The following is a 26,802-nucleotide window of genomic DNA, read 5'->3' as shown; positions in this document are numbered from 1 at the left end:
GATGATATGATACTATATGTGGAAAACCCAAAAGACTCCACTCCAAAACTGCTACAGCTTGTACAGGAATTCAGTAAAGTGTCAGGATATAAAATCAATGCACAGAAATCAGTTGCATTTCTCTACACCAACAACAAGACAGAAGAAGGAGAAATTAAGGAGTCAATCCCATTTACAATTGCACCCAAAACTATAAGATACCTAGGAATAAACCTCACCAAAGAGACTAAGAATCTATATACAGAAACCTATAAAGTGCTCATGAAAGAAATTGAGGAAGACACAAAGAAATGGAAAAATGTTCCATGCTCCTGGATTGGAAGAATAAATATTGTGAAAATGTCTATGCTACCTAAAGCAATCTACACATTTAATGCAATTCCTATCAAAGTACCATCCATTATTTTGAAAGAAATGGAACAAATAATCCTAAAATTTATATGGAACCAGAAAAGACCTCGAATAGCCAAAGGAATATTGAAAAAGAAAGCCAAAGTCAGTGGCATCACAATTCCGGACTTCAAGCTCTATTACAAAGCTGTCATCATCAAGACAGCATGGTACTGGCACAAAAACAGACACATAAATCAATGGAACAGAATAGAGAGCCCAGAAATAGACCCTCAACTCTATGGTCAACTAATCTTCGACAAAGCAGGAAAGAATGTCCGATGGAAAAAAGACAGCCTCTTCAATAAATGGTGTTGGGAAAATTGGACAGCCACATGCAGAAAAATGAAATTGTATCATTTCCTTACACCACACACGAAAATAGATTCAAAATGGATGAAGGACCTCAATGTGAGAAAGGAATCCATCAAAATCCTTGAAGAGAACACAGGCAGCAACCTCTTCGACCTCAGCCGCAGCAACATCTTCCTAGGAACATCGCCAAAGGCAAGGGAAGCAAGGGCAAAAATGAACTATTGGGATTTCATCAAGATCAAAAGCTTTTGCACAGCAAAGGAAACAGTTAACAAAACCAAAAGACAACTGACAGAATGGGAGAAGATATTTGCAAATGACATATCAGATAAAGGGCTAGTGTCCAAAATCTATAAAGAGCTTAGCAAACTCAACACCCAAAGAACAAATAATCCAATCAAGAAATGGGCAGAAGACATGAACAGACATTTCTGCAAAGAAGACCTCCAGATGGCCAACAGACACATGAAAAAGTGCTCCATCTCACTCGGCATCAGGGTAATACAAATCAAAACCACAATGAGATATCACCTCACACCAGTCAGAATGGCTAAAATTAACAAGTCAGGAAATGACAGATGCTGGCGAGGATGCAGAGAAAGGGGAACCCTCCTACACTGTTGGTGGGTATGCAAGCTGGTGCAACCACTCTGGAAAACAGCATGGAGGTTCCTCAAAATGTTGAAAATAGAACTACCCTATGACCCAGCAATTGCACTGCTGGGTATTTACCCTAAAGATACAAACGTAGTGATCCGAAGGGGCACGTGCACCCGAATGTTTATAGCAGCAATGTCTACAATAGCCAAACTATGGAAAGAACCTAGATGTCCATCAACAGACGAATGGATAAAGAAGAAGTGTTATATATACACAATAGAATACTATGCAGCCATAAAAAAATGAAATCTTGCCATTTGCGACGACGTGGATGGAACTATAGGGTATCATGCTTAGTGAAATAAGTCAATCGGAAAAAGACAACTATCATATGATCTCCCTGATATGAGGGAGAGGAGATGCAACACGGGGGGTTAAGGGGGTAGGAGAAGAGTAAATGAGGCAAGATGGGATTGGGAGGGAGACAAACCATAAATGACTCTCAATCTCACAAAACAATCTGAGGGTTGATGCAGGGAGGGGGGTTGGGGGAGTTGGCGTTATGGACATTGGGGAGACTATGTGCTATGGTGAGTGCTGTAAAGTGTGTAAACTGGGCGATTCACAGACCTGTACCCCTGGGGATAAAAATATATGTTTATAAAAAATAAAATTAAAAATAAATAAATAAATTTAAAAAAAAAAAGACAGCAAACCGTGGTGGGCAGAATTCTCTTAGTGCCATGAACACAAAGTAACTACTTTGCCATATTTTGTGATTTAGCACAAAATAAGAGTATGCAATAAAGAATTTTCTATTAAAAACAAAACAAACAAACAACCTCAGGAAGGCCCTTCCTAATTCTTAAGGCTTCTGTGGTACAGGATGTGAAATCTTAAATTATTATGAGGGTGTCTGGCATATCCAACTGCACCTATTAAGTATTGTTCAAGACATATTAATCCCATGCAAATCTGGGGCAATGGGAGGAAGATCAGAAAGTGTTATCACAATGTTTTGAGTATGTGAATATCTTTAAGTCCAATATAACTTTAATTCTCTAAAAAATACTTAATTTAGTTTCTATTGCAGTGCTCATGAGCTGAGATATTGATGTTAGTCATGCTAATTTATAACCTAAATCCCTGAAAAATGATTCTGACATAAAAATGGACTTCTGCTTTCTGGTGCTTCAGCATATTCTTTGTTCTACTTACAAGATTACCTTGTATCTACCAAAAGGTATCATCAAAACTTCCCACCAACCATTTGTTTTTAGGTGACCTTGTATTAGTATCTTGTACTAGTGTAGATACCAACTTCCCAATTATAGCATTTCAGGCTTCCTTAAAATCTAGGACCTGAACTTTCAAAAGATTTTTTTTTTACATTTAATTGTTTTTAAAACAAAAGGAGTAATTAAAAAAAGAAATATGAGAGATTAATTGCTAAAGTTAAGCTTCAGTATGAATTATCAAATTTGTGTATGCTATATAAAAGTTAATTAGTCTTATAACAGTCACCAGATTTGTTCAACATTTATAGGAGCATGGTGCAGATAGAAATATAGGAAGTTTTAGAACAAAAGATGCCCATTAACACACATTTCTTTCCTAATCCAAGTGTTAGATTACTTTTCTGACTCAAGGTGAGAAGGTTTATGCAGGCAATGGGCTAAAAATTGATTCAGGAAGTAGAGAAAAATGTCTTCAATAAATCTAAAATGCTACACAGTATTATGGTAGTATTTTTCACTATGGATAATACTGCCATTTGGGGATCATTCTAAATATTTTTATGCATTTGATCAACATGTAATCATAAATAGGGTACCTTCTATTTTTTGTTCTCTATATATGCATTCATGAATATCTAAGTATGCATTTGTCCATAATTATGCTAGACTGTGATTAATTTAAGGTGGAGATTATTATTCATCTTTGTATTCTCTCATTTCTTGAACAGTATCTGGCACATAGTCAATGTGTGTATCTGGTTAATCAATATTTGCCATCTGACAAAATGAATGAATGAACCCATGAGGCATGGAGGATGCATGGTTGAACACATACGAATACACACATATAGAGATATATGTGCCGTACTCATTCTATGAAGAATATACAGCACCATTCATAAGAATATGCTTTCAGCTGGTTACCAATCAGCCATTTCTCACTGAAAGTAATACTGATCCACCACGGGAAACACTTTATATGTAAGAACCACAATAATAGGCAAATATTTTCTTCCTTCTTTCTTTTTGCTTCCTTCTTTCCTCACTTCCCCCTTTCATTTATTAATTCTTCCCTCCATAAACTCAGGTGATCACATTCTAGCAACTTGGGCATGTAAAATTTTTGCTTATTCAATGATATAAATTGTGTAATAATTCAGTTCTTGTCTCAGGATACAGACAATAAAGAAATGTTTTTCCTTCTATGACAAAAATTATAAGTGTTTGATGAATACTTTGGCATGGAAACCAGTTATTGGTATTAAATTAAATGTAATTTAATTCAATCAATTAATTTAAACTGTTGTCTGAAACTAAAGTGTATGCTGGGACACAAACAGCATGGGTAAATTTGGGAATCAGACAGACCTGTATTGTAATCGAGTCTCCCCTCCTCACAAAAAGGATGTATCCTTCAGCAATTCATCCAATTCAGTTTTTAGTGTATAAAAACGGAGAGAGTGAGTGAGCGATACTTCCTGCTTTGCCACACATTGTCTGCAGATACAGTCTCATATGACGTTACCTTTGTTTTCCTCTTAAATCCACTTCCTTTTTTACTTTATATGCTACCTTTCTATTTTTTATGTTTTCCATTTACTGCCTCAAAAGATTTTTCCTTTTTCACTTCTTCTTTTTTGGGGGGCGGGGGGAGGAGGTAAATTGATAATTATAGAAGCTAAAACAAAAACAAAAACAAAAACCTTCCCTGGGAGATTAAATGACATAATGATGTATATAAAATTTACATATCATTTAACTTAATGCAAATGATGATATTATGAATATTAAATTATTAATTTAAAGACTGTATATATCATGCCAATATCTATATAATTGTAATTTCTTATTTGTAATGCTCACTGGAAGAAGTATTAGCTTAAGGCTTTAAACTCCTTTAACATAATGACTTCTTTCTGTTACTAACTTATTATAAAAAAGGAGAAAGAACGTATTTTCTTGAATAATGATAGTATGAAGAATCTTTATTTTTTTTACCCTTAAATCAATGTTGCTAGTTAAACTGTATGTACCTGATCCTTTTCTTGGAAGTGTATAAAATTAGTTTGGGATCACGTACTGGGTCGAAGGCTGACTGATACAGTTTTTTGACTTGTTCCTGCATGGAATACGAGCAAGAAATAAATCTCTGTAGTTAAAAGCATCTGAAATTATGATTATTTTCTATAACAATAAAATCTGGGGAAAGCAGTCTAAATAGAGAGGAAAAGATTTAAATTGTTAAAGAGGTAGCATTAACAAATGAAAATATTATGTAGTTATATTGTGCTTGGTTTCTTTGTTTATTCTGATTTGTTGATTATATGAAGTCACATATATGATTATATGTCTCCAAATCAAGGGAAGAAAATGTGACAACATCAAAGCTTTATAACAATAGCCACCCCATATATGTAACTCTGTAATAAATGTTCTCTGTTAAGCAGTGCCACTATACTCTCAAAGCAAAAACTGGACTTAAAATTTGCACAGAAAGATGTGATATCTGTATTACATGTTTTCCCCTCAGCACGACTAGCATGTGAAAGTCAGTACGAGCTACAGATTGTTACCTGGGATCATAAAGGATAGATATTGATGTCACAGCTTCTCTTCGCCTTACTACTCCAAAAGACAAGCACATCTCATATTTTCTGCTTTGAAAATATGCCAAGGGGCAGGAAAGCAAATAAGGAACGTGCAATGACCTGACTCTTGAAATGGGGACAATACAGGCCACTAAAGTTGAATTGCTCAATACCCCTGCTGAAAAGTTGTGATCTGTGAAATCACTCATGACAAGTTCTTTGGGCTCTTCTCAAATATTCTCTATGGGGCCACAAGGTTGCTGGTCCACATGCAGGAGTGCTGCTCAGCTTGACAGCAAGACTGGGGAAGAGCAAACGGTGCAGTCTCCTTTCTGCAAGGCCAGTATTTTGAGAAACTAAGGCCTTAATTAGCTGGAACATAGAGAAGTGGAGAATAATTCCTATCTCTTTCAAATCTGTGACAGAAACAGAACTCATTATCCTCTTCCCACAAGTCCAGACAAAGGCTTCTGTAGTACCTGTACATTTCCTTATGTGTTTCTCTCACCCTAAGAACTTAGAAAATAATGCTGAACTTTTAATAAAATAATTACATTGGAACAATCACAAAACCAAAGAAAATGACAAAAGGCCTAATGCAGATCTTTCTCTTAATGAATGTCCCTTTGGTATTTATATATTTGTTTTGCATCCTTCTACATTTAAAACCTCTGTTTTACAAATGTTTAGGAAGTGACTTTCTCTGTGTGTTTTCTAAGGTAAATTAGGGCACACCTACTGTCTTTTTTTTTTTTTAAGATTTTATTTATTTATTTGACAGAGAGAGAGAGATCACAAGTAGGCAGAGAGGCAGGCAGAGAGAGAGGAGGAAGCAGGCACCCCGCCAAGCAGAGAGCCCAATGTGGGACTCAATCCCAGGACCCTGAGATCATGACCTGAGCCAAAGGCAGAGGCTTAACCCACTGAGCCAACCAGGTGCCCCCTACTTTCCTTTTTTTCTCAGTAGGACTGGAGCTGGGTTTTACTTAATGTAATTCCCCTCCCACTAACTCTCCTTGAACTACTCCTCTTTTCTTTATGCCACATATCACTTCATTTTCAATAACAAGCACTTAAAAAACCAAACCAAACCAAAACAAACAAACGAACAAAAACACCTGCACTTTATTTTTCATCTTCAGACTCCTAGAAGCCCAAATTATACCAGGTTCTGATCATTTATGTCTGGTGTATTACATCGGCTTTAAGATTTTCCTTTTTAATATTTTTAAAGTTTATGTTGAAGAACAATACTCTATGTTCTTTACATATATTATATTTCTTAATCCTTAGAAATTTTAGAAAGTGCACGCTATGAGCATTTCCATATTAAGATGACAAAGGAACCAAAGGAGAAAAAACTAAGCAAGCAAAACAGACTGCAATCCCCAAGATAGGATGTCCTCTATCACTGGGTTCTTGTGTGCCTTGTTTACCACAAACCACTTTTGAAAAGCCATTTTTAATTTCCTTTTCATTACAAACTGGGATTCATTTTTAAAATCTCTTTTTTCCCCCCCAAACCCATGGCTTCTTGTTCTGGCAGAGCACCATGTCATCAAGACCTTTCTGAAACATTCAGATGATCATGATACTCCATATTTCAAACATTGTCAGTGTTCCCCTATTGCTAATGGAATGGATTTCAAATTTCTAGCTAGCCATTCTATGTTCCTCAGAATTATTTTACTGTGTAATATTATTGTTCAATGCTCCTTTATAAGCATAATTTACTTGCCCAGCTACAATCCCCAGAGCCCCTGTCATATTCCTTCTTCCCTTAATCTCTTCCCTCAAATAGACTCAGAGTCCCTCGAGGGCAGGGGCTATATATACCTGACTTTCCTCTTCTTCCCTGTCCATTTTTGGTAGAGATTTCCAGACTAAAAACAATAAACATCAAAAGGCAAGGAGAAGAGAGAACAAAAACAAATAAAATTATGTTCTTCGAATAAGTTAAGATGGTGAATTAAGCCTATTTAGTTTTTATAGAGAACCATTTAACCTGAGTTTCAGAGCATTCAGGAAACACTCCAGGGTAGCATTAGATGGAAATTATGATAAAATCAATCACTTTTCTATTTTTTCTGACTCTTGCAGGTTTTGAAAATTTAATAACAAAGTAAGAGTGGTATTACTATGATGATAGTAATATCACAGGCTGTCAGATCTCAGAGTACAAAAAGGCACCAAGATACTATTTTTTAGCAACGTTAGCTAAGAACATACTACGTGCAGAATGTATACTAGCTATAGGGGCAAAATAGATAACTCATACACAACTTCTTACTTGAAAGAATTTACAAACTACCAGAGAGAAACAGACATATAAATTTAAAGGGGCGGTGGAGTGTACAACAGGCAGCATTCCCAGGCCAATTTCATAGAAATATGTTCCATGTCCAAAGGCCACACAAAGATGAGAGGTCAATTCCATCCATAAAATATGGAATGTCAGAGAGGAGTATGAGCAATGTAAGCGCACAGATATTCTCACACACACATGATCAAAGAAAGGAGATAATTTCATGGAAAACCATTTTTCCTAAAAAAAAGATGAACGAAAAAACAGATACCCATATAAATCTAACAAAACCAAAAAGAAAAAAAGGAAAAAGTATTAGATTGGGGGAAAATTCTCATAGTATGTTATTTTTAGCTTTTGTTTGAAATGAAGAAGTAAAACATAAAAACTAACATTGTCATCTTGTTTTGACCAAATGGAGAATTGTTCTTGTTATGGGCAAAAAGAAATAATATATATTATAAGAAATGTCTTGGAGTTTTGCCATTTTGAAAACAGTCATTGCCTGAATTGATATGATTTCAGAAGCAATGCACTATTAGAGATCTTTTTGGTTCTCCCTTTTCAGACGACACAAATATTTTGAAAAACTGCCTTTTCTCTTCTCTTCTTGGAAAAGAATACAAATTACACAGATTACTATTTTAAAAAAGTAAATATCACCCAAATTCAAGCAATAATAAACAACCATTTGCCTTTAAGCTATGCAAGTCAAATATTATTGTGTTTTGTTCACCGATAAACCCTTTGGTGCCTAGGATGTTGTCTGGTTTATAGTAGGTGCCCAATAAATGGCTGTTGATGAATGGGTATAGGAAGAGAAGATTGACAGTATATTTGTTCTCTAAAAGGGTAAAATATGAACCAACCAAGGGTCAGACACCTGGGATTCTAGTATGAACAGATTTTCTATTATTCTTAATATTGCTGCTAATGGAAATTTAGTCTTTTCAGTGTCTTCATACGTATCTTAGAAGGATTTGGGAGAGAATTTGTATCTGTGGTTGTGACTCCAACACAATTTTAAACCTGATTGCAAACAACAACAAAAAAATCAGATTGGACTCAGATTTAAATATATTGTGCCATCTAGACTTAATATAAATGAACACTTAGTCCAAACATCACTTTATAGACAAGGGAAATGTGACACAAAGAGTCATTAGTCAATTTCTCAAAATCATAGCTAGTTTCATTCATGAAGTCTGTATACTTTTGGACCCAATATTTCCACTTCTGGGTATTAATCCTAGAAAACTATTGAGAAAGTACAAAGATAGTTGCATACATGTTTTTATCCTTGGAAAAAAAGTTAACAAAAGGACACAACATAAAAACAAAACCACATACCTAATAACTGAATGATACATGGTTGATTAAATAAAGTAGGAAAAATGCAGACAATGGAACACTGGACAACAATTAAGAAAAAAGCATCTAATTATATATGTTGACATGGAATGCTGTTCAGAATGTTACAAACATGATTTTATTATTGGAAGATGAAATGTACTCTAAATATTGCTGGGAGACAACGCTGTGGAAGTAAGTCTATGTTTTAAAGAAAGTTAAACCCAATATAAATAAAAGTCTGGTCCTAATAAGATATTTTACAAGTAGGAATACACTATTAACTTGATACTGAGTTGAGTAGTTCTTCACAGCATTAATAGTTTCTAACCCTTACAACAAAAATTAAAAGCAGCCCAAATACTGTCAAAATACATGCATCAGATTTTTTTTAAATTTTGGTTTTAACGTAATGTGATGTACTTACTTTAAAAAATATCAAAATTTTTGCCAAATAAGCATAAAAAATTCCTAGATTTTGTGTTTGTCTAGGCTTTTCTGTGGAGTTTCCTTTTCCCTCCACATATAGTAATAAGAGAAAATGGCCATCAAGAGACAAAAGTGAAGGCTTTCAAAGAACAAATCTATTCCTTAAATTGAACGATACAGTAATAAAATTTCTATATGGAAAAAAAAATCTGTCTCCTTCATAGATCTGAACACTTTATAGACTTTCCAAATGTGTATAAGCTCTGCACATTCAAATAGTTTTCCACTCTATGAAAAAAAGAAATGTACTACCAACAAACAAAAGCAAGCACTATATCTTAGCTCTTAAATCAATTTTTTGTTTCCTGTAAGGTTTTTAGATAAACTAGTACATACTATCTTTTCATTAAAGATATATGGCCACTACCAACTGAAATCTGAGGCTGAAATCCATGTTTCCAAAAGCTCCCCTTATAAGGAAAATCAACCACTAGAAAGATATCCCAAGGGCTTAATATTCCCGTCATATAGAGCTTTCAAAACAACTCCCTTAATGGACATCCAATGGCAAAGCCAATAAACCAAAATTTATAATTTTTATCCTCCTTAAACTATCTAGAGTTGATCGATTTTTCTTTTCTTTTTTCTTTTCTTTCTTTTCAAATTCTTTTACACTCTCTACTCCTTTGACTTGAGGAATCTACTCTTGCGCAATTCCCCCCAATTTCTATTTTTTCTCATTTGCTTCTGCTGATTCCTTTGTAACACAGAATCAAACAGTGGTATTTCCTAGATCCTTAATTCTCTACTTTTCTTTCTGTAAACCCACTCTTGTGTTGTGGCATAACATATACTTCATCCAATGACCCCAACATATCTCTCTCTTCTTCTCTCTTCCCAGTTTGCCATGTAGGCTATGTTCTGTTCTCAACAACATATTCAGACCTATTCTGAATATTCAACATTATTCAGACCTATTCTCTTTCTCTTTCAAGAAAGGTTTTTAGTCATTTCCCATCTGTACAAATACTACATTTTTTTTTCAAAATACTATGAAAATATCACTTCATCTATAAAGTTTTTCTCTCCCCAATAAGTAATCATTAATTGATCTCCATTGAGATATTTTTCTATAATACTTTGGTTACATTTCTTTGTTTGTTTGTTTTAAATTTTTTATTTAACTTCCAGTTAGATAATGTATAGTGTAATATTGGCTTCAGAAGTAGAATTTAGTGATTAATCACTTACATATAACACCCAGTCCTCATTACAAATGCCTTCCTTAACACACATCACCCACTTAACTATTATAACAATTGTCAAATGGAATTTTAAGGTTTTTAAATCCATTCATCTACCAAAATAAATTTTAAATTCTTCAAAGTAAAATCCACATTGGAGTTAGTAGAGTGTAAAGATAGTACAGAGTAAGAGTTACAACTGTGGCATGAACTTCAGAACCAAGCAAGTATCATCTGAGTCTCAGGTATCCTTAGCTTCCTAGTATGTAACCTCAGAGTTATCATCTGTGAAATGGGGATAATAATTACATCATGATGATGATGATGATGATGATAACATCATAATATCCTAACTTTACATAAAATATGTAAAGTGCCTAACCGAGTGTTTGGTAGAAAGTATTTGCTAAGTCAGTCTTAGCTCTTACTAATTATCCTTCCAAATTTACACAGGGTCTCATTCATCTTATGTTATCAATAAACATTTGGCAAATGGATTAATGAATGGATGATAGCAGAATATCAATAACTCTCCTATGCTTCTTTTATAGATTAAGTTATTTGAGGGATTCAGTAAGCATTACTGCTACCATCAGAATAAATTTTAGGTTTTAAAAAACAAAGATGCAGACAAAATTTCCATAAAACCAAATGCATATAGAGATAACAACAAACATACACAAAAGTAAAATGTTTTTGTTCTAAACCTTTCCAATTAATTTATTTTTCCTCACTGAACTTATGAAATAGGCTTATTATCACCTTGAAAGGTGATAATCAGGGGCTGGGTGCCCCTGAAGATACTTGGTAAGAGTAAAAAGTGGAAGAGAACATTATTGCAGGCTGCTACTCCCATGAGAGATCGATTCTGGGGACACAGGAGCATTCCCTCGGCAGACATGTTCCTAGACCTATTTATGGGGAGGAAGGAGGGTTGGTCTGAAATGTTATGGATACTTTGCCTGGACATAATGAAGAGGGGCAAGAATAATGAAGACTGGGCCCCAGAACAGGCATTATTGTTGTCCCAAACATGAAGTATCATGAGAACCTACATCAATGTTTAGCCAAGGATCACTCTGGGCTTATAACGCTGAAATATCCATGAATTTCTTGCCCTTGCTCTTCTACCCTCCAGTTGCCCTATGCAGGCTCAAGCACTCGTCACTTTTCTCCTGAAGTGGTGCCAAATCTTCTCATGTGGAGTCCCAGCAGCTGATCTCCAGGGCTCTCCCTACATGCCAATGAGCATCACCTTGAAAAGCCAACTCCTTCAGCTCAGATCTCTGATCTCTGGCTATTCATTCTTTTTGGGATCCTACGTAATCCTCTAACTTTGGCATAAATAGGATTCTAATTTACCATTTCAGTTTTATGTCTTCACACCCCTCTCCTTCCCAACTAGTCACCCTTCAGTCTAAATATATGCAGCCACTCACACACTTCTGCAAATAGGCCATTAAGTCTCACATCCATGTCTTTGCTTATATTATTCTTTCTTTGCAGAATGCTCTTCCCAACCTCACTGAACTTCATGAACTATGTGAACCACAAAAAATCACCATTTCTATAAACCTTCCATTTCTGTTAACAAATCACTTGCCCTGCTATGACTTTATTGCCCTCTCTTTTTTCCTGTGTTCACACCTACATTATTATAGGTTAAGTTGTTGTTTATAAATTTTTCACCCCATTAATTAATGTGCTTCTTGATCGTAGGTTTTAATTTAACTCATCTTCACTTGTCTAGGATTTAGCACACTTTCAGGGTCTATAAATATTTGCCGAATGGCTGCAGAATTTTGGGTGGAGCCAGGTTGAGGTAGAACTGAAGAAGAGTCTCCTCTGTCTTCACTTAAAAAAGATACAAACCCGAGTGTGACCTGAGAAGTGAATCAATGCCTTAATAGATCAGTTTATATACATTTTGTAGGCTAACATTTAAAGTATTATTTTTGGATGTAGTTTATGTAGGAATATTGGTTTGACATATTCAAATATCTTCCAGAAAAAAAAAAAAAAGGAAAGAAAGAATACCATTATTTTCGTATGTGCTTACTGTAACCAGTTCCTTTTTTTTTTGAGTATTACCTAAAGAATGACATTTTCTTGAATAACAATATAGATAATTAGTGAACAAAACCACAGAGTTTTGATAATGAAACATCTGAATTTCAATACAATTGTGCTTAAAGACCATTAATAAGTACACTGTGACACCACCCTGGGGCTGCTATCAGGTGCCAGTCATGGCCTCTGTTTATGACACTAGGTATTATGGGCGATGTCACATATAAGCCATCTCTAAAGCTCAGATACAAAGTGCAAAAATTACTTCCGTTGTGATGAACATCGATAGTTACCCCAAAGCTGGCCCCTGAAATTTCTCAGAGGTAATGAGTTTGTTTGTTATGGACAAAAAGAAAAATTTAAACTATTAGGAAACCAAATTTTTACCATGTACCTATTTCTTCCATGAAGAAATCTTTCTGGTTAAGGTACGAGTGTTCTCAGTAAAAATATGGGAAAGCAAATAATGTATTATTTCATCAGTACTTGAAATGGACAGTCAGTTACCAAATAAAAGCCACTATTCCAAATACAGTACAGACTATAGCAATAGTCTAAAAACACCTGCTTCTGTACTTCCTTAATTAAAAGCCACTATTCTAGCAAATGTGTTTTTATTAGGCAGTTCCATGAGCTTTTTCATTCCCTCCATTATATTTCCAGACACTCTAGCTGACTGTGGCGCATACACTTGTCGGTGAGCAAAGCAAAGGTTAAGTGTGTGTGACGCAGATGAGCCCTGAGATTAAGTATACACTGTGAAATGCATGTGGATGTTCATGACTTAAACCAATGAACTGTGGCCTGAAATGATGTCACACGAAGCGCAGTGGTAAGTGGAAGGTTAAACCTACTTGCATCTTGGCTCATTAAACGCAGTTAAAGTGCAAATCCCCTCATTCTGACAGTAGTGATCACAAGGGTTCTCTTTCTGGTCACAGCGCTGACTTTTAAACCCCACAGAGCATCTGCAGAATTTCAGTAAAATACAGCTAAATAAAGCGTCTGACTTTTTTTTCCTAAATATGTTTCAAAATTATTTCATACAGAGATAGTAACATACGAATAAAACTTCATCAGGTATGCTCATTTCTCTCTCATTCACACTCATCACATGCTACTTTGACAAGATGGGGACAGAACGTGGATGTGGATCCTTTGTGGATGTCATCCTTCTAGTTAAGCAGTGATAAAAGAAAACTCAAAATAGAAACCACGTAAGTGGAATGGTTTTATTTCAACTTGTCCATTCTGGACAGAGGGAAAAATACTAAATTCTAGATTTTTCTCATGAGCAGAGAATCTCCAACACTTTCCAAATGTTTAGAAACCCAGATTCAAGTTAATGAATTCCAAAGTGGATACAGCCTTAATAGGCTTACATAATACAAAACTCTACACCTGATACAAACATCAAATAGCATTATACATTTGAAGAGATACCACAAGTTCTTTTGGAAAGAATGGTTGTAAGTACCAAGTGTTCATAAATATGATTATGCCTGGGTTTCCCATATCTGAATAAGGTCAATGAAATTAGAGTAATTTTCCCTGGCATTTCCAAGTTCAAAGATCTATAAATGTCTTTAATGGGTATGATGCTAAGAATTGAATGAGCTCTTCCTTATGAAATTACTAGTAAATTGATGAGGGAGGAGATTCTGCAGCATATGAGCCACTAAGGAATAATATTTGATCAGAGATGTCCATGAAACATTCATTTAAAATGTATTATGCCCCCCAATAAAATGTATTACCCCAAGAAAGGAGAACAATAGAGGAGGGATTCCAAGTACATACAAAGTCATACCACAAAATGCCCATAACATCCTATAATACTCACAGACACACAGGTACATTTGTCTCAGGGTCCAGCTGGCATGTGCCACCATTGTAACAGTAACCATCACATAACTGACAGCTAGAGGCAATCTTTCCATTAGTGCAGCTGCAGCAACAAAGAAGAGAGAAATCTCATTGTTACTGGCATCATTATTGTTGAAAGCTGACATAAACTCTCTGCAGATGAGAATATTCTTCACAGAGGAGTAATGGAATGCCTGGCTAAAAGGAAGTTTTCAGAAAGACAGATTTCCTGGAGGCAAATATATATATATATATATATATATTTTTTTTTTTTTTTTTGACAAAATGATGACAGATAAATGTTTTCTTTTGGTAATTTTCAAATTTTCAACCCATTTGCTTAATATAAAATTTTAATACCGCTATATATATGTGTGAAAAATATGCTTTAATGTCTAGCACTTACACTGCAGGGAAACATTAGCATCAAGATCTTATTCCCTTTTCATATAACCAGAGCTTGGTGACATCAGTGTGAATTATAAACCACATGATCTAATATTCTGGAAGCAAATGCTTCAGCTATTTCTTGTAAACTGGAAAATCTGGTCCAAAAAAACTGTTATGAGTTTTAGATTCCAGGTTTTATAAGAAAGTATAGGGTTATCTGGTAGTCATTTTGTCCCACTGCTTCTCTTTGATTATGTACTGTAATTAATGTCATTTTTTTTACTCTGACATATAAAAAAATCATGCAATGTTCATTGCAAAAATAAACAGTAGTGTATTAGGAACAATATGTAGTCTGGCAACAAGGTAACGAGGTAGGGTTTCTTGGAAAACTTATGAAAACAACTCTAATTTACAACACATTACATGTCTGAAATAAGAATAAACACTAAGGCTATTGCTGCATGGGGGAAAACAAGCATAACAATAATAGGAAAAACACAGAAATTTCTTACTTGCCATGTTATATTTTGACATAAATAAATACTATTAGATTGGACATTGAAAATAGTTTGGGGAACAGACAAAGGTGTGTCGACATTCTAAATTATCAAGAGATCTCTTGTATGAGAAGTAGGGTCATAGAATCATACAAGCCTGGGCCCAAATCAGAATTATAACAGATCATGCCACTATTCTGATGATGAGATCATGTTGGCCTAGGTACCATGAAGCAATCAGTAGGTGTCACAAGCTTGACTCATAAATCAGATTGCAATATCACTGATCACTTTGATCCTTTCCATGATGGATATCTATTGTGTTACATCCATCGAAGTGTAATTCCCAATGATTGGTTAGATTCCTGCTATGATCAATTTGTGATCCTGATTAATTTATTCTGTGAATATTTATTTCACCTCCTGTAGGTGGTAAGCCTGCTGGAAATACACCAAATGGCCTATCATTTTTCCAGGTGTTCAATTTAAAGATATTTTTTAAAAGCCTAGATATTAAAATCATAATTCTTTTCAAGATGAACAGAAGCCATGAGTCAACTATGTACTGGTTACAGAATGGATATATATGAATGTAGAACCAACATGGAGAAGAAACCAGTAGTTTAACATTTCCAAGATTTAACAGAGAATGTCTTAAATCTAGCGGTATCTGAATATGGATGCAAAGTGAGACAAATATACATAGTGGTATTAGTGTCTTATATGATAAATGGATCTGAGACTTTTCCTAGCCCTCATCCCAGCCTACGAGAAAATCAAAGAGCAGCAAGTTATAGTTTCTTGTTCTATCAAAAGGACAATGTCAAAGAGAAAAAAAAGAGCTCATTACACATTAAAAGATTTCCTACCAAAAAAGATAACTATACACCAAATATCAGTTTTTAAAAGAGAAAAAAATTCTAAGTATGATTGCTTTTAAACTCCTGCTTTCAAGAGTTATAAAAGATGTTGCCTCTTTCTCCTTCTAAAGGTCTTCTTTAAATCCTTAATTGAAGACAGACATTTGTGTATATTTCAAATGTGAAATACAGATTACTGAAATCATTATAATGCATCAAAGAGTTCAGCTCATATTTTAATGCCGGTTTTCATGACAATTTCATTTCTTAGAGGCTTGTGTCACACACACACACACACACACACACACACAATTTGTGATATCACTTTCTAAAAGTTAATTACCAGTTGTCCCATATGCACAAAGAATTCCCATAACAACTGACATTGCAAAGGTATTATCTACCTATTCAAAATTATGATCAAGTCATTCTCCATCAATATTTACTTAGATTTCCACAAAAGAGAAAAATATATAATTAGCTCCATTTTTAAAGATCATATTTACTGTACTTGACAGAGTATCTATTCTAGTTGACAGCTCATAGACAGTGCATTAGAAACAAACCTGACTATTTGGCATCACACATATACACGGGGGCTTGAATTCTCCTATTTATGTAAAAGATTTACTGTAACTCAGTCATGGTTGTTTTAGTATCAGTTACTTACCTATGAGACAGAAATTCTACCATCACTGTAAATGCCATTTAATGCTGAGATGAAAAGTGACATAGAAATGAAGAGAAATTTGTCTAAAAAGTTTCAGAATACCCAGTCTTGTTTGTCTTATCATGCTCATATGTTAGATAGTCTATTTGATCAAGTATTATACTATTATAAGCTTCCACTATCTACTTGTTTGTTAGCAACTAATATTTATCTATTTGACATACTGTTCAAAAAAGGATCTTTTAAGGGTCAAGAACTACAATGTTGGATCTTTGTGGCCTACTCAGGTTATGAGGTTCTAGTGTTTCCAGGTTGGTAAAGTCAGTTTTCTCAGTAGAGTGGGCAGTCCTGAGAGCCCAAAGAGTCTCGCCCTTCTTTCTTCATATGGAACTCCCTCTTGTAATGGAAACATGGTGTGGGTCTCTGCATGAACTTTTCCAAGGTAACAGAAGGAAATTGTGGCATATAGCCTGTCGTAGATGATAATCTATTACTTCCTGTGTGAATGGAATGCAGTCGTAAGCAAGAGACTACAATGCATTCTGATATGGTGCACTGGACAGAGAGAAAAATATATGTTCACTCATGGAAACCAAGTTCTGTCTTGCTCAAGTTTCATCACAAAGAACTGACGAGCTTAAGGAGCAAACATGATTTTGGTCATTTGCGTGAAAATGCCTTTGCTTTTATATACTTATCAAAGGCACATATTTATAATTAGTCATATTTTCAATTACTCTACTTAAAAAATAATGTACTTTCAAATGACCCAATTTGAGGGCTTGAGTAAATGTCATTCTTAATGATAACACAAATCATACTTAGCGTAAATTCTAAAATGTGAGCAAATAAAAAATAAAAATATGTTGCTGCTGTCTGTAATGAAACTTTATTGGGCCTTGTTTGGCAGAGCAACATCACTCAGGGCTGGCACACTCACAGAGCTGTCTCAGGGGAAGCCGTGGGATGAACTCTTGACGCCATGCTTTTCTACCTCATGTTCTCATTTATGAGTCTCTTCGGCAAGGCAAGTGACGGACTCCAGTGCTTTTAAGTCCTTCTTTTAAAAGGTTGTGAAAAGAAGTTCAGAGTGAGGACTGAACTTTAACCTCAGCGGCATAAACTTTTTTCACAACAGAACCCGACCGGCATTACCCTTTAGCTGTGATGCTCTGTTCTCCAGTCATTTGGTCTTAAAGCCAAAGGGCAAATGCTACGTAACCAAAGTCTAACTTGGACATTTTTATTGTAGGTGCCTCCTAGGACACGTTATTCCTTCTCCTAATTTTGGACTACTATGCTTAAAGTCAGATAAAAACCCAAAGTTTAATATGTATTCCCATTAGACAGCTCTTTTGCTCCTCCCCCACAGGTTCATTTTGTAACAACAGAAAGGAAACACTCACTGTCAATAATAATGATGAAACATTTAAAAGCCTGAGCTATTCAAATTTAAGAATAATAGCTTTTTGAAGGTATGTTGCATTTCACTATTTCTTGCTTACTATTAGGAATATTCTACATAGGGAATGATCTGATCATATCATTACATGATTGCATGATTAATTTTCATGTTCCCTAGTTGCATATTATAGATGTTGAATAAGTTCATTTAATTGACATGAACTGAATTTTATCTACAACCAAAAGGAGAACAGAATGCACTGGTCACTATATAGAACCTTAGGATAAAAACAGTATGCATTATTTTCACTTCTATTGCTGAACTGTTACATCCTTTTGGGTTTAAATGCTTTTATAGATTAAGCTGGATGTCCACTTACTTGCAAAATATATCTTCACTGTCTTTATTTATAATACAATGCCCTCCATGGCACCTTATACATTTGTCAACCTCACATTTTGGACCTTCATAGCGTGTTGGACAGACACAGTCAACACTTCCGTCATCGCCAATGGTACAGGATTCAGAATTCACACAGTAGTGGTGACACACATCTAGGAAGAATGCACAACAGAGAAAAAGAAATTATACTACAAGATGTTTTTCTTTAGTCATAATCCCTGTTGTCATTTCATTTGGTATTTAAAGACGGTGAATCATTAAGCAAATATAAAAATAAGTAAATTAATCAAAACATCTAAGTATTAAAAAACGGCCAGTCAGTAAGTAGATTAATTTACAAAATCAGCTTGTGATTAAATGTAACTAGGATTCTTTAATAATGCTATTGATTCCTCTTTTTGCCAGTCAGGCGTCATTTCATCTGCTAAAAAAAGGTAAGTTATATTGATATCATGCTAGCTGAGGAAGTCTTTTGGTTCTGAATTTTAAAGTTTAAGTTCATCAGGTTCCATGGTTTCCTTCTCATGGGCAATATTAGTATTATTCTGAAATGAGCAGAAATACTCCAGATTTCTTTGGATGTCATTTATTGTTTCCTTTCCTTGCACTTTTTTCATCTGGAGAACAGGGTAGTATGTGATGAGTGGGGGACTCCTACCACCGCATCAGCCCTTTGTAGTGCAAAGAAGCATCCCTCTACACACAGCAGAAGAGGCCCACTACTTCTGAACACCTGGGCAGGTGAGCAAACAAGGAGATGTGCCTCTCATGGAACACCAAGAGAAAAGCGAACCAGGCAACTGATCCATCATGGGTGGGAAGTTGCAGAGGTCTAGGTTATTGTTCCCCTTCTAGGTAAGAACCTAACATCCCAGTCAGAGGGAAAACCTCCATGTGATGTGAGTCTTTTGTTTGGAAAGATGTTTCTTATTGAACACTATAGACAATTTTCTCAACTACAAATGACTTCCTCAAATATTTCTATACCTCTTGAATGGGAATAATAAAACAAAGACCATGTAATAATGCAATAACCACACTATCTTTATAATTAGACATTCTGACTCGGTCTTTTGAAATGCAGACAAGTATATATGTACGTTTGTATATCAACATGCTACAATTTATCACATTCAAAATATTGGAATTCATAATACAATAATCCTAAGCAAAAGAACTGATTAGATCAGTCTCAGACTTTGTGTTTAGAAGCTGCAATTTCCTTTTAGCTAACTAATTGTGAAGCAATTTTAAATGTGATTAGCTGAGATAAAAATCTCAATTTATAAACTTTAACCTGCTGTAAGACAGTTATAGCGGGTGAGGAAAATTAAAATGTAATTTATAATTCTCATGTTTGTATATTTATCTAGCCCTTTATTAAATCAGACAGAAATTAAATTTATTGACAGGCTGCTTCATATTTATGGAAATTTATTTCAAGCATTCTTATGCTTGCTCTTGCATTATGCCATGTACCCTCATTGAGATTCAGCGCTTAAGTCTATTAGCAAGGTTTTGGCTATATTTTAAAAAAGTAGCACTTTCAAAAGGTGAGAGACTTGAAGATCTAAAAACTAAGGCGGTGTTAGTATCTATCCATGATGGTGTCTGTTTACAGTTGCTCCTGGCTTGGTGGTTAGAGAGCACACATCAGAGACTCTGTTTTTATTTATGAAAAACATATGATCAGCTGTCTATATGAGCTTCTCTTCCATTCAGTGCAGAAATCTCTAGAAAACAACTATCATTAGCTCAGGTTGTTCAATACATCTTACTGACAAAGAGCTCTTTTCATATCACCCCCCAATTGCTTTAAATGCCATAATCTGATCCTGGTTCAACTGTCTGATGGGGCATAGACATTGGCTTGTGTATCCTTCTAAGATCTTCTTAGTACGTCCTTATCCATAGTGGATAACTCATCAAAATCATGTAGGTGACTTATTTGCAAATGTAAATTCCAGTGCTCATCCCTGTCACTACTGCCCACTCATGCCTACATTCTAATTCAGGAATCTGAAATGGGGCCCAGATGATTTCCATGTGACTGGTTGAGGAACTAAAATCTGGGAACTGGGGAATATAAGAAATGATGACCCAGAAACAAATTGTACTGATTAGCATAGGGACTACTTTGTTCAATAGTTGTAAAAGGATTTGATTCAACCAAAATAGCTTCTTTCTTCATTTTTTCCTTTCTTTCTTTCCTTCCTTCCTTCCTTCCTTCCTTCCTTTCTTTCTTCTTTCAAGAGAGTGCGTGAGCAGGGGTGAGGGGCAGAACGAGAGGGAGAGAATCTTAAGTAGGCTCAATGCCCACTGCAGAGTTAGTTGTGAGACTCAATCTCATGACCCTGAGATCATAACTTTAGCCTAAATCAAGAGTTGGCAATTAACCAACTGAGTCCCCCAGGTGCCCCTAAAATAGCTTATTTCTTAACTAACTTTGTGATCCTTAGTTAAAATGCAATTTTTAATCCAAAATTTAGGGCCATTTTATTTTTATGATGACATCACTGAGAAGACCTGAGAAACTGGAAAAACAATTGGGTTAACATTCTGATGTTTGATGATTGCCCTGTAACACACTGTAGCAAGGAATACCTCTCATTTGCCTGAAGTGCTAAAGGGTAAAGTTAAATACTCACCTACAATTTACTAACTATAAGTAATTTTGGTGCATGGATTAAGTCTGCCTTAGGCTAAGATTAAAAAAATGTGAGAATATATGCAACTTATTGGTGTTCAAAGAAATACAAATTACTGTTGCCTGGGTGGCTCAGTCAGTTAAGCGTCTGACTTCAGTTCAGGTCATGATCTCATGGTCCTGGGATGGGACCCCACACTGGGGTCTGCACTCAATGAGGTATCTGCTACTCTCTCCCCCTCCTCTCATGCTTGATATTTCTATCTCTCTCTATATATATTTCAAATAAATGAATAAAATCTTAACAAAAGGAAATGCAAATTAATACCTCAAAGATATACCGTTGCACTTCAACTTAGTTGACAACAAATAACAAACTCTCATACACTACTAATAGAAATACAAATTGGTTCAACTGATTTGGAAAATGATTCACAGTAGGTACTGTCAATTAGTAGATACTCTATTTGAACATACCCACACCTATTGACCTAGCACTTCCACTCTCAATATATATCCAAGAGGAAAGCATGAATTTGTGCAAAAAAAAATATGTATGTAATATGCACAGCAACCTGTGCACAGAATCAGCCCCAAACTAAAAATAATCCAAATGTTCATTGCAAGAAGAAAGGATAAACTGTGGTTCATTCACACAAAGAAATATACACACAAATATATGTATACATACACGTAAATAAAAAATGAAAGCAGTACAGCTTATAAGTAACAACATCGATGAATCTCACAAAAGTAGTAAGCGAAAAAAGCTGGACAGAAAAATATATACACTATTTTTTAATTTACATAAAGTTCAAAAGGCAAAAGTAATCTAGGGTTTTAGAAGTCAAAAAGAACTTATTTTGGGAGAGAAAGGAAGGTATAGTGAGAAAGACCATCAAGGAGCATCTGAGGTACCAACAGTATTTATTCTTGACCTGGGTGTTGGTTCACGCTGCTGTGTACACCTGGTGATAATTTATTGAACTGTAAACTTGTGCTTGAACTTTCCTATTTATACTATGCTTCAATAAAAAGATTTTTTCTAACCTAATGGCAAATAAACTACAATTACAATATTTTAGAGATTCAAGTTAGTTTGTAACTAGAGTAAACAGGTTTTCTCTTTATAAACAGTTCTATTGAAAGGAATTCATGATCTACTTTTTATGCTTTAAAGAAAATTCTCTACCCTTTAAAGCTTTCAATATTTATTTCCTAGCATGTCAGATGCACAAAATTCAATGCAGTTGATTGGCCTCATGGCATAAAAGTGGAATCGAAAGAATGTAAAAGAAATGTTTACTTAAGATAAAATTGTGAAATAAGAAGATATTAGAATTTGCACTTTAATAAATAATTCTAAATTGCATGCTGTTAAGCCATGCCACTTTCTTCCTTCTAAAAAAGACAGAAATCATTTTAGACTCAGAGCCCTTTCTCTACAGATATTCAAATGGGAGATACTTCATTTTCCCCAGTTCACATGCTTCACACTTGACACTATGTTGAAATTCAGGGACAGAGATTCGCTCACTATCCCCGCTCACTATACTCTGACCCTGTCAGTGTTGCTTCCCAGAGCCTTTCTTTGAAAATGTTCTGACTATCTCCCACTATTAGGCTTCAGATGTGGAGCATATGAACTCACTTGATTTATATGTTCAGCTGGATTGTTTTCTGCACCACTATTAGGATTCTAGGGCCCAACCCTTGGCATGCATAGTCTCTCTTCCTCTCCTTCCTCTGTCTCTCTCTGTCTTAAAGACTTCAGTATACTCAATTCTCACTCCAATATTCCTTAACACAGAAGAAAGTAACCTTATTTAATAGAAGACTTCGTCATCTGCTATTTAAACTTCCACATAAGCAGAGCACCTGGGTGGCTCAGTTGGTTAAGTGTCTGCCTTTGGCTGAGGTCATGATCCCAGGGTCCTGGGACTGAGCCCCACATTGGGCTCTCTGCTCAATGGGGAGTCTGCTTCTTCCTCTCCCTCTCCCTCTGCCTTTCCCCTGCTTGTACTCTCTCTCTTTTTAACAAATAAATAAAATCTTAAAAAAAAAAAAAAACCTACCATGTAAGCATTTGATACTTGTAAATTGGAAAGCAAAATAATCCCTTCAATTGTTCTCTGTTATTTCAATTTTATTCATGACACATATCATGGAAAAAAATGGTACATCTGATTGTGCTATTTCTAAAATGGATGATTCAACCAAAGTTCATGTTCTCTGCAATCATCTCAGTATAGGACAACAATGGATAATAAGTCAGTGGAGAGTGACCTAACTTCTCTCTCATTTTCTTCTCAGCTTTAACCCACTTTGAATTATAAACATCTATACAAAACTTGTATAAATACGTGCAATATTTTCACCAGTGTCACCTCTCTATATACTCCCAAATAATTACTACACTCTCATATTTAAATTCTCTTTCTTCATATTTTTATCTAAGAAGAAGAATACTTCATTGGCACTTTCTAATCCAGCAGAAATTTAGTGAAGTATGAAGTATGAAGTATGAGAAGGCTCCTTTGGTATGTAATTCTTTCATTTGGTTCTAAGGATTCTACCCTGACCTAATAAGCTCTGAAATGAACAGAAGAATTTAACACTCACTGAAAGAACACTTTTCTTATCCCATAGCACTAAAAAATAGTTACCTTATAAAGCTTAACCACTTTAAGCACCAACAATGGTTTAAAACCATTTTGAAGGTAATCTTTCTGTAAGATAGATACCCATTTTCTTAAATATATAAATACATTTTTTTAAGGATCTTATTTTTAGGTAATCTCTACACCCCATGTGGGACTTGAATTTACAACCCTGAGATCAAGAGTCACATGCTCTACCAACTGAGTCAGCCAGGCATCCCATAATATAGCAATATTTTTAATGGCTCCTATAACACTATAAGTTGTAATTGTTTCTATGAACTTAACATTGCAGAAGTTTTATAGCCTTCTGCTTTTTGTTTTTGTTTTTGTTTTTTGTCATTTTTAGCTTTGACTAAGTGACATGTTACTGAAAAACAAACAAACAAACAAACAAACAAACAAAAAACACTTAATAATTCCTCCCAAAGAAAACAGTTAGGGTTGTTGGTGGCTGGTTAACAGCAAGGTTTATAGCAAAGGGATTGTCTTCTAATTTCTGACACACAGACATAGACACAAATATAGACACAGAGACAAACAGACACATACCCCAATTACCTTTTTCCCCCAAATTTTAACTTTGGCTTAATAGTTACTGGAACTGGGAAAAAAAAAAAAAAAAAAAAAAGAAAGAAATGTGGTACACCAAAAGAAGGTAAGTTAAAAGAAAACATAAGTGAGAGGGCACTTTTTGTTGGAGGGCATGACATGGGGAAGGAATTGAATGTCGAAGATTAAGGAGTCTAGCCAGATCAACCAGTAAGCATTCAGAAAGAACAGTTTGAATTTATGGAAAGGAAAGCTGGTAAAACAATATGGTTGGTCCTGTTTTGAACAACATGAGTAATTTAACTGTGACAATAAAATGGAAGTGGTGGATCCATAATTGATTATTTGCTGAGGAACATGCATCTGCCTAATTATATCCTGGGAGCTGTAGGAAGAGGACAGAAATACGAGAAAGGCTACCAGCTCTCAGAGAGCTGACAACTCAACTGAAAGTTTAAGACAAGAAGGAAAAAGAACCAGAACTGATTTGAAAAATATCCACTGTGGCAAGAGCCTACAAATATTACTACCAACAAAATCTTCCTTCTTATGAAACATCCATCCCCTAATTTTCAAAGTATTTTATTGACCTGAATGGCATGAAAATTGAGATGTTCCACATATGATAAGAAGGGGCAATAATAAAATGTAATTAATCTGTGCTAAGAAAGTAGAGATTACCATGAAATTATATAATAACACTTTATATTCACAATATAAAAATTGTTATAACCTCTGTAGGGTAATTACACTAAGAACTGCATAGTAGCACTAAACACAATCGTGTAATCTAAAGGACAACGATGGGTATATAATTACAGAGTATTCATATGGTAATTAGGTGAATAGTAACTGGAGAATAAGTGAATGGCTATTTTCTGCAACAGAAATAAAATAATTTTCAAGGGATGCCATCATTGCACTCTGTCTTTCTTTCTCTCTTTCCTTTTCCAGCAACCAGAGATATAAGGAAATACTTTTCCCTTTAATCTTTTTTAGAGAATCTTAATAGACTCCATAAAAATATGGGTTGTATGGGTATATATACAGGTTTATGAATATTCATGGTGAGCCAGATGTCTATAAAATCTCTAGCTGCATTTAACTTCTTTCCCAAATATTTCTTTCTATTGAAAAGTAATTGCCAAGACTATTTAGCTATTAACTCATATTTGCAACTGGGCTATTTACATTGTAATAGTTAGTGAAGTGTGAAATGTATTTAAAGAGAATAAAACCAAACTAAAATAATACCACCTAAGCAGGAGCTGAAGATACTCAGTAAGAATACTGCAAAACTGGAGAGTCTTTAATGGGTAATACAGATGGTCATGATGGTCATACAGGGGAGACCAAATTACACAATTACATGTATAAATACCAATTGTTCTACTTCACTAAATTTTGACCTGGTTTAAAAAAATAAGTTATGTGAATTCATTTTAAGATTCATGATTCAAGTAAGCATTTGGTAATGGAGGATTACACACAACAACAATAACCAACCAGAAGTAAGACTATGTTACTTTCACAAAGAAGATGAGGTAGAATTATCCATAGTGCTTATCCCCAGGCGTCTATAACTGAGCTCCATTCTCAGTGCGATTCCTGCTCCATCTTCACTGATATTTAATTGTGTCCCAGGAGTAGTAGGTTCTATGAATTTTGCTAATATCATCCCTACAGGGAGGTTTATGGCAGCTTCCATGTAGATATAAAATGTGGAAGACAGCCAATGATGGTATTTTATAAACTTTTGATGCTAAGGTGACATAATAAAAGAAAAAAATAAAATCATTGGCTATGAAGGATTTGGAGGTTAAATTCAGTGCTCATTCTGGCTAACAGTGTGATCTTATCTGAGTTCCTTGACTAATTTATCCAATACACCTACCAATCATCTTTGGACAGAGGCAATATTCCTAAACATGCCTAAGATTACTTCACCAGTCCTTCCTCCCCTACCTATCTTCAACAATGCCCTTTATATCATCAAGGCCTGTTTTAAGTAAATGATAAGTAAAATTTTAAGTAAAATGATGGACGTGATGATGATGATGATACATACTCGATTTTATCTGTCTTCTTCGTGCAGGGCTCATTTGTTGTTATGGTCTCATGCATTATATGGAATTTTCACATCTTATGGATGAGTAAACTGAGGCACCAAAGGAGGTTAAGCACCCTCCAAAGATTCCCACAGCAGTAAGTGGGAGAACAGAAATTCAAACTCAAATAAGCCGAACACTAGAGAATAAACTCTTTTCTTATTTAACGAGTCATACATTTGTTAAAAAACAAAAACAAAAACAAAAACAATA

At 35.0% G+C, this 26,802-nt stretch overlaps 1 protein-coding gene across 1 annotated transcript in view; it reads right to left on the bottom strand.

Moving 5' to 3' along the window:
• Nucleotides 1–26,802, bottom strand: part of LRP1B (LDL receptor related protein 1B) — a 1,927,222-nt gene that overhangs the window by 26,997 nt on the left and 1,873,423 nt on the right. The window contains exons 85-87 of the mRNA XM_032856138.1: nt 18,600–18,774; nt 14,373–14,477; nt 13,384–13,497 (exon numbers count right to left, since the gene is read on the bottom strand). Coding sequence (XP_032712029.1) covers nt 13,384–13,497; nt 14,373–14,477; nt 18,600–18,774 — 394 coding nt within the window. The remainder of the gene's footprint in view (nt 1–13,383; nt 13,498–14,372; nt 14,478–18,599; nt 18,775–26,802) is intronic.

This window comes from Lontra canadensis, unplaced genomic scaffold (genome assembly GCF_010015895.1).
Source record: "Lontra canadensis isolate GAN:19392208 unplaced genomic scaffold, GSC_riverotter_1.0 scaffold11, whole genome shotgun sequence".
NCBI classification, from domain to species: Eukaryota; Metazoa; Chordata; class Mammalia; order Carnivora; family Mustelidae; genus Lontra; species Lontra canadensis.
Note: the sequence above shows the minus strand (reverse complement) of the source record. Positions and strands in the feature narration are given on the sequence as shown.